This window comes from Canis aureus, chromosome 19 (genome assembly GCF_053574225.1).
Source record: "Canis aureus isolate CA01 chromosome 19, VMU_Caureus_v.1.0, whole genome shotgun sequence".
In the NCBI taxonomy this organism is placed as follows: domain Eukaryota; kingdom Metazoa; phylum Chordata; class Mammalia; order Carnivora; family Canidae; genus Canis; species Canis aureus.
The window spans coordinates 56,589,371-56,598,233 of NC_135629.1; the positions used below are offsets into that span (position 1 = coordinate 56,589,371).

General features: G+C 56.8%; 1 protein-coding gene across 2 annotated transcripts; it reads right to left on the reverse strand.

Moving 5' to 3' along the window:
* Nucleotides 1–481: 481 nt before the first annotated feature.
* Nucleotides 482–8,119, reverse strand: EBI3 (Epstein-Barr virus induced 3). Of its 2 annotated transcripts, none has more exons than XM_077860460.1 (5): nt 7,753–8,119; nt 7,004–7,127; nt 5,187–5,365; nt 3,374–3,531; nt 482–901 (listed from the first exon to the last, which is right to left on the reverse strand). In XM_077860460.1, the coding sequence occupies exons 1-5, from the start codon at nt 7,817–7,819 to the stop codon at nt 749–751; spliced, it is 681 nt and encodes a 226-aa protein (XP_077716586.1). In that variant the 5' UTR covers nt 7,820–8,119; the 3' UTR covers nt 482–748. The 2 variants fall into 2 exon arrangements, with proteins under 2 accessions (XP_077716586.1, XP_077716587.1); XM_077860461.1 differs by having other exon boundaries at nt 7,004–7,124; nt 7,753–8,117.
* Nucleotides 8,120–8,863: the final 744 nt, after the last annotated feature.

The window sequence follows — 8,863 nt, forward strand, 5'->3', positions numbered from 1 at the left end:
TCCCGGAGAAATCTTCCCCAATCCCATGTCTTGTTTGTGTCCAGCCATAGTGGGCTCACCCGCGGGCAGCTTTTCAGGAGGCAGGTGTACTGAACTGACTGGGTCTCAGCCCCAACCTCACCTCACCCCAGGCCGACACCCCCCGCCGCCAGCCCAGGCTCCTCCTCCTCTGGTCCAGCCCTGACCCCATCCATGGGAGTGCGGATTTGCTGTATGTCCTGCCCCATCCTCTCCTCTCTGGGCCTCCACTGCGTCTGTTGAAAGAAGGGAGGTGGGACGCCTGGTGGCTCAGCTGTTGAGCATCTGCCTTTGACCTGGGGTGTGATCCAGGCCCGGGATTGAGTCCCTCACCGGGCTTCCTGCATGGAGCCTGCTTGTCTCTCTGCCTATGTCTCTGCCTTTTTCTCTCTGTCTGTTGTGAATAAATAAATAAAATCTTTAAAAAAAAAAAAAAAAAAAGAAGGGAGGAGGAGTCCTGATGTCGGCAATGACAATCTTTTTCTAGTTAAACAATAAGGAAAATCACACGTTCACAGCTCACGGAGCTCTGTGTACATCCCTATTTCACAGATTGACAAACTGAGGCTCAGAAAGACAAAGTCACTTGTCCAAAGTCGCGCAGGAACTTGGCAGCAGCGAACCCAGGCCAGTTGGGTCCCATCCATCCTTGAGTGGGTGGCAGCAGGGCAGGGGGACGGCGCAGATGTTGGGAGCCAGCCCCTCTTCCGGGGGCGCTGGGAAGCCCCCGCTACTTGCCCAGGGGCGTGGAGGGAGCAGCAGGGAGACTCCAGTCGCTCGACTCCCCGTAGTCGGTGAGGTCCTGAGCAGCCACCTGGATGCAGTACCTGGCTTGGGGTCTCACAGCTCTGAAGGTGAAGGATGTGGCTTCAATAGGCCCCACCTGGGAGGGAGCAGAGGCCGGAGGCCGGGTCAGTGGGGACGCGGAGTCTGGTCCCGGCGCCACCCTAACCAGCGTGCCCGCAGCCCCCTCCCCGTCCTTGGCCCCAGAGCCACCGGTTCAGGACTCCTCTGTGGACCGCACGCCCCCACCGCCAATACCCCGCTCCTCCTCCCGGCCCCAGCCTGAGCCTCTGGGATCGGCCCTCCTTCCGGGTCCCCCTCATCCTCAGAACAGGAGGACCGACCCCGATGTCCCAGCAGCCCCCCTGCCCCCCACCCTGGGCAACTTCCTGGCCCCAGATCCGAGTATCCTGACTTGTGTCTCCCTCCCCGCTGTGTCCTGGGGCGTCCGGAAGCTCGCAGGATGTGGCGGTTTATGTTTATACGTTTAGATTAACTAGCGGTTGCATGACTGCGAATGTACGCAAGGCCACTGCCTTCTGCAGCTGTTTGAGTCTCACGGCTTGTGAATTCTGTCTTAATCTAAAAATTGCCGAAATCGGGGCGCCTGGGTGGCTCAGTCAGTGTCTGACTCTTGGTTTCGGCTCAGGTCACGATCTCAGGGTGGGAGTCGGCTTAAGATTCTCCAGATGCCCGGGTGGCTCAGTGGTTGAGCTGCTGCCTTTGTGACCCCGGGGTCCTGGGATCGAGACCCGCATCGGGCTCCCTGCATGGAGCCTGCATCTCCCTCTGCCGGTGTCTCTGCCTCTCTCTATGTCTCTTGTGAATAAATAAATAAAATCTTAAAAAAAAAAAAATCACCGATTCTCACCTTAAAAAAAAAAACTGCAAAAAAGAAAAAAAAATAGGGACACCGGGCTGGCTTAGCTGGTAGAGCATGCAACTCCTTTTTTCTTTTTTTTTTTTTTTTAATTATTTATTTGAGAGAGAGAAAGAAAGAGCAGGGGGAGGGGCAGAGAGAATCTTAAGCAGATTCTGTGTTGGGCACAGAGCCTGACGTGGGGCTCTTTTCATGACCCTGAGATCATGACCTGAGCCAAAACCAAGAGTCAGATGCTTAACCAATTGTGCCAACCCGGGTGCTGAGAGCATGGAATTCTTGACCTTAGGGTTGTGAGTTCGAGCCCCATGCTATATGTAGAGGTTACTTAGAAATAAAATCTTAAAAAATGTAAAAATTAAAATTATAATAAAATAAAAATTTATATACATATAAATAAATTGCAAACATATTTGAAATAAAATTAATGGGGGCACCGAGGTGGCTCGGTTGGTGAGGCATCTGCCTTTGGCTCAGGTCAGGATCGCAGGGTCCTGGGATGAAGCCCTGCATCGGGCTCCCTGCTTCTCCCTCTTCCTCTGCCTCTCCGCCTGCTCATCCACGCATGCAAGCGCTCTTGCTCTCAAAGAAATAAAATCTTTAAAATAAAATAACACTAAATAGGGCAGCCCGGGTGGCTCAGTGGTTTAGCGCCACCTTCAGTCCAGGGCCTGATCCTGGAGACGGAGGATCGAGTCCCACGTCAGGCTCCCTGCATGGAGCCTGCTTCTCCCTCTGCCTGTGTCTCCGCCTCTCTCTCTCTCTGTCTCTCATGAGTAAATAAATAAAATCTTAAAAAAATAACACTAAATAAAATTTAAAAGCCAGCTCCTTGGCGACTCCCCACATTGCAGTTGCTCAGCAGCCACACGTGGTTCGTGGTACAATTTAGTCGGTGCAGATGTAGCACAATTCCATGGCCCCGGAAAGTCCTATGGGCCAGGGTTGCGGGAGCCTCCACCCTGCAGGCGCTCAGCTCCTGGGGCTGCCATACCAGGCTGGTGCACGGCTGACCTTCTCCGACGCTCAGCAATACCCCTGCCTTGTTTATCTTTCACTTTGTACAAATTTAAAACAATATCGGTGTTTTTAATCAAGGTGCAATTCACCGGGCATAAAATCAACCAGTTAAAGTGGACAATCCCACGGCATCGAGTGCATTCACAATGTTGTGCCACCGTCCGCGACCTTCTCGTTCCAGAAGCTTCTGTCGCCCCAAAAGGAAGCCATGTCCTCATCCACCGTCTCTCCCCGCCCTCCCCAGGCCCTGGCAGCTAGACCCCCCTTCCTGTCTGTGCAGGGACCCATCCTGGACGTGTCACACGCATGGACTCACGCACGTGGGGCCTCCTGTGTCTGGTCCCCTCCCTGAGCATCATAGGCTCAGGCCTGTGCCCCGGGTGGCACATGTGAGCGCCTCGCCCCTGTTCCTGGCCAAATGACAGGCCTGCACGTGGGTGAATACGTGTGTTAATCTATTCACCTGTCGACAGACATCTGTGCAGTTTCTGCCTTTCAGCTGCTGGGAATGGTGCTCCCGTGAACACCGGCTGCCAGGCTTTGTCTGCGCTCCCATTTGCTGTCCTTTGAGTGCACAGGCAGGAGCCCAATCTCTGGGCCCCCGGGAGTGGCCCCCACGCACGTGCTGGCCCCTCTCCCCGGGGCCCCTCAGCCTCCCTTGGTCCCCCTCACCTGGCGGAAGCGGGGGGATCCGTGATGCTTGTATCGGATCCAGTACTTGAGCGAGAAGAGCTCCGGGAAGGGCCAGGACTGGGGCGGCTCCCACTGCACCCACAGCCGCTGCCTGGGGAGGACACTCAGGCGGACGCCTTCGGGAGGGTCGGGCTTGACTGACAGACAGCAGGACGCGGGGTCAGGGGCTGGCGGGCTCACGCCTCCTTCCAGCCAGCCAGCCAGCGTCCACTGAGTGTCCAGGGGTGTCCTGGACACCAAGGACACGGCGCTGACCACCACAAGCCCAGCCCCTGTCCTGGAGCTCAGCCCATCAGGGCAAAAGACAGGAAACATGAAGCAAATGCATGGGTCATGAGGAATAGGGAAGAAAGATCGAGAGTGCGAGGAGAGTGGGTTGCCGTGGATTTTTGAGACGTAGCTCACAGACTGCAAACACACACACACATACCCCGGTTAAAACGTACAGATCCGGGGTCATCATACGTTCACAGAGTTGTGCAACGTTCACTAAATCTAGAACATTCCATCACCCCAAAAAGAAACCCTGTCCCATCAGCATCGCTGCCTCACAACCACTAATGCACTTCCCATCCGTGGACGAGCCCATCCTGGACTTGTCACCCCCGTGGACTCACACCCCGTGGGGCCTCCTGTGTCTGGTTCCCTCCCTGAGCGTCGTGGGCACCTCCCTCCCGCTCGTGACTAATGTTCCAGAATGTGGATGGAGCATGTTTTTGTATCCGTTCATCTGCTGATGGGCACTTGTGTGGTTTCCGCTTTTTGTCGAGTATGGATAATGTTGCCGTGAACATCAGCGCACGAGTTTCTGAGCGTGTGTGACTTCATTCCTCAGGGGTAGTTCACCCAGAACTGGAGTTGCTGGCTTATATGATCACGCATGCTTAGCCCTTTGAGGGGCTACCAGGCTTTCTTAATAAGCACCAGCAACATGCGAGGGGTTGCAGTCTTTAAATAATGTGCTCAGAGGAGGGCTCACTGAGGAGATGATGTCTGAGTAGAGATGTGAAGGAGGCGAGGAAGTGAACTGTGTGGAGATCTGGGGGAAGAGGGTTCCAGGCAGAGGCTTCAGCCAGTGCAAAGGTCCTGGGGCAGGACCTGCCTGGGGTGTTGGAGCAACAAGGAGACGTGTGTGGCTGGAGAAGAGTAAGTGATGAAGGGACGCCTGGTGGCTCAGTTGGTTGGGCGTCTGCCTTCGGCTCAGGTCACAATCCCAGGATCCTGGGATCAAGTTCCACATGGGGCTCCCTGCTCAGCGGGGACTCTGCTTCTCTCTCTGCCCCTCCACCCACTCTCTCTCTCAAAAATAAATAGATAAAATATTTTTTAAAAACCTTCATCTTGGAAAAAACTGAATGAATGAGTAGGACACAGGGAGGAGGAGAGGACAAGGAGGGGACGGGGCAGGTCGTGCAGGGCCTGGGGGGCCTCGGGGCCTTGGGGCCTTGGGGCCTCGGGGAGGACTTGGGTTTCTACACCAGGCAGGTGGGAGCTCTGAAAGGCTGACAGAGGAGGTCGGGACCTGACTCGGGTGCTCAGGGGCGCCCTCTGAAGGCCGCCACGGGGACCCGGGCCGAGGCGACTGCACTGGTCCGAGCAATGATGGAGACAGAGCCGGGTGGGGGCTCAGTGTGGGGAGAAGCGGGCGGCTTCTGGAAGAAATGCAAAGGTGGAGCCGACAGTACCCCGGGTGGACGGACAGGACGGAGGGCGGGAGGCGGGTGGTGGGAGCGTGGAGGGGCAGGAGCAAGCTGACGGCCCCCACCCCTCTCCCCCCACTGGCCACACTCACTGAGCTGCTCTGGGACAAAGGGCACGAAGCTGCTGCTGCTGCCCCAGGGCCGGACCGCTGTGACGTTGAGGACGTAGGGCACCATGGAGAACATGTGGACGTCGGGGATGGTGCAGCTGGTGGCCTCGGGTGTCTGCTGCAGGCAGGGCAGGCTCTCCCCGTGGGCGGCCACACCGAGCCTGGACACGCAGGGGCAGCGTCAGGGCCCCGGTGCTTGCTGCAGGCCGGGCCTGCCCTGGACACTGCTCGGCAGTACTCAGGGACGGGGCTGGGACACTGCTGCTGGCCGTGTGACCCTGGGGGGGCGCGCTCATCCCAACCCCACAGAGCCTGTGCGACCCAGGGTGGGGAGGGAACGCCCCCCACGGAGATGCGGGGGCCCAGAGTGTACAGGTCTCTAGAACATCCACACTTCACCCTTGCGATTGCAATATTCCCAACTCTAGGGACTCACAGACTCTGGAATAAGAGTCTGATTGTCCTGAGTTCTGAGGCTCCAAGATTTTGGACTCTAGAGACAAGCTCAGCACTGTGCATTCAGCCTTCCAGAACATTCCACGTGCTCCAACAGCGCTGTCGCATGCAGTAGTCACTGCCTACGAGTGGTTGTCCACACTTCAAAATGTGGCTGGTGCAACCAAGGGCGGCTTTTTATCTACCTTCCATGTCCAGATTCCAGCCATCAGCAAACGTGAAAAGGTTGTTCAGGACCATCCAGGTGGGGCACTCTACTTCCCCACCCACAAATTTTATAAAATCTAATCAGAGATCAAGAATTTCCGGTGAAAATTTAGCATGAGAGCTGAAAAGTGCCCTATGTGTAAAATGCACATGGAATCTCGGGCTTAGTACAAAGAGAATGCAAAGTATCTCACTATTTTTTTTAAAACATATTTTTTGAAATATTTATTTATTCGGAGAGAGAGGGGCAGAGACACAGGCAGAGGGAGAAGCAGGCTCCATGCAGGAAGCCCGACGTGGGACTCAATCCCAGGTCTCCAGGATCACACCCCGGGCTGCAGGCGGCACTAAACCGCTGCGTCACTGGGCCTGCCCTAATTTTTAAAATATTGATTACATGTTGAAATTATCCTGCTTTTCTTTTTTAAGATTTATTTATTCATGAGAGACACACAGAGAGAGACAGGCAGAGGGAAAAGCAGGCTCCATGCAGGGAGCTCGACGTGGGATTCGATCCCGTGTCCCCAGGATCATGCCCTGGGCCAAAGGCGGCGCTAAACTGCTGGGCCACCTGGGAGGCCCAAAGTGATCCTGCTTTAATCCTACTGAGTAACATTGGCTTCTATTATAAACTTAAATATATAAATTGTACGTAAGCATGTTAAGTTACACGCAACCCCATTAAAGAAATATTTGGAATATTTAGATGTTGCTGAAGAAAATATATTGGGGGACGCCTGGGTGGCTCAGTGGTTGAGCGTCTGCCTTTGGCTCAGGTCGTGATCCCCAAGGTCCCAGGATCGAGTCCCACATCTGGTTCCCCACAGGGAGCCTGCTTCTCCCTCTGCCTGTGTCTCTGCCTCTCTCCGTGTGTCTCTCATGAATAAATAAATCAAATCTTTTTTAAAAATATTGAAATTAACTCCATTTCTCTTTCCTTTTTAGAATGTGGCTTCTAGAAGGTTTTGAACTCAGCATGTGACTCACAAGTTGTATTTTAGGAAGTATATTCCTATTGGCCGGGGCTGCTCTGGAATCCGGGAGGGTTTTGAGTGCTCGCTGGGCCTCCAGGTGTCCAGGCCCCAGGGCGCCCGGCCCCGCGAGAAAACCCCCGGGGACCCTCCCCGCACTCTGACCTGTACGTGGCGATGAAGGATGTGGGCGTGGCGGAGCGGGGAGCAGGCGGCAGGGTCCAGAAGCAATCCACGGCAACTGGGTACCTAGAGGCCCGGCACCGCACTCGGGGCTGGGTGGGGGCTGCTGGGGCCCCGGAGGGAGAAGGAGCCGCGTGAGCCTCCACGCCGCCTTCCCCCGGGATTGTCTGAGCCCTGAGCATGCTCAGCCCCAGCTTCCCTGCCAGCCGGCGCCGGGCACACAGTAGGTGCCTAATAAAGGTTTGTGGAGCGAATGAATAGGTGAACGAAAGACGGCTGCATCATCTCTCGCCTCCACTACAGCCTGCGGAGGCAGGGAGCATTAGCCCATTTTCCAGATGGGAAAACTGAGGTTTCGAGGGCCACACGGGGTGGGGGGGAGCCCCGGTGGGAGGGAGCTGTCTTACTGTAGCCCCTCTTCCCAGCAGCTTTGTTTAGTAGCACATGGAACGAATGCACGTAATTAAAATGTCTCCTTCTCTCCCTTCTCCCTCCCTGCCTCCCTCTCTCTCCGTCCCTGCTGTCACTGCCACTTTCTGGTGTCACTTGCAGGGGAGACTCGTCCTGTGTCTCAGTCTCCCCATCCATGCCATGGGATGGTAACCCCCTCCCACCAGTGGGTGATCCAGTAGGCGTGAGAGCTCCCGCCCCAGCCCAGAATATTCCGTGGTACACAGTCCAACTCCAGTTTCCAGGCAATGCCCCCCAAGCCCCCGGCGGGTCACACGTACCTTCTCTCCCTCGGCAGGGTGAGCAGCCCACCCAGAGGGCGAGCACCAGCAGAAGTCCTGGGGCCATGAGTCGGCGGGCTCTGCTGTCCTGGGAGCACCTCCGGGAGGCAGGGGACTCGGGTTCCACCAGAGGAGGAAGCGCAGCACCCTGTCAAAGCCCCCACTTCCCCTCCCCCGGGGTCTGACTCCCTGGCTGGTTTGCGGTTTGCGGGGCCAGCAGAGCTGAGCGGGTGGTGGCAGAGGAGCCCTGGTCCCTTCACCTGTCACCGCTGGGCACAGGGTTCCGGAGGCCCTGAGGGTGGAGGCGGGAGAGGAGGCTTCGAGAAAGAGAGAAGTGGAGACCCCGTGGCCTTTCCCACAACAGCCTGACTGCCAGTCCTTCCTTCCGGCTTCAGGGAACACATGGATGGGAAAACCCCAGGAGGGGACCGATGACAGGGTGAAGGTTGAGAAAGGACAGTGTGGGGAGAGACACAGAGACGGAGAGAAGAGAGAGGGACGGGGACAGCGTTGGGAGCCCGTGAGCCAGTGGCAGAAACACAAGAGACCAACACCGGGTGAAGAGAGACGCAGGCAGGACACGGGAAGTGGCCCCTGCACTCGCCGACCACAGTGCGGGGACCCACCCTGGCCAGCGCTCCACGCTCAGGGCCACAGAGACAGAAACAGGGCCCTGGGGAGGCAGCCCCACCTGCGGGACCTACTCGGAGCCACAGGGACCCCGAGGGACAGGCTGGGCCCCTACAGACACGGTGCCCACCCTGGACACTCAAGGGGATGGGCCACATTCCCGCCTCGCCCGCCTTAGCAGGGAAAGAGCTAAGAAGCCCCAGGGGTTTTCGGGGGACTTGCCCAAGGGCAGGGAGGCTGCAGGTGGGAGGGTCCCAGCGGGGCTGGATTTGGGGTGAGGAAAGATACTCAAGAATGCAGACTTGGAGGCTGTCTTAACATTTGGATGGTTTGTTGATCGTGGACATCTGGTCGTTCACTGTGACACTTTACAGCACTGCGTCCACACGGTGCCTACTCTGGGGACCGGGGACTGCGCGCCTCACCTGCTAATCCCTGCCCTGGGCCACCCTCTCCTCCCTGCAGCGATCAGGCCATACAC

Excerpts from the sequence above, each read along its gene's own strand:
- EBI3 (XM_077860460.1), bottom strand. The coding sequence starts at position 7,819 with ATGGCCCCAGGACTTCTGCTGGTGCTCGCCCTCTGGGTGGGCTGCTCA. Across the intron at positions 3,532-5,186 it reads CTTTGTCCCAGAGCAGCTCA|TCAAGCCCGACCCTCCCGAA; the intron begins GTGAGTGTGGCC and ends GCTGTCTGTCAG. Across the intron at positions 902-3,373 it reads GATCCCCCCGCTTCCGCCAG|GTGGGGCCTATTGAAGCCAC; the intron begins GTGAGGGGGACC and ends GCTCCCTCCCAG.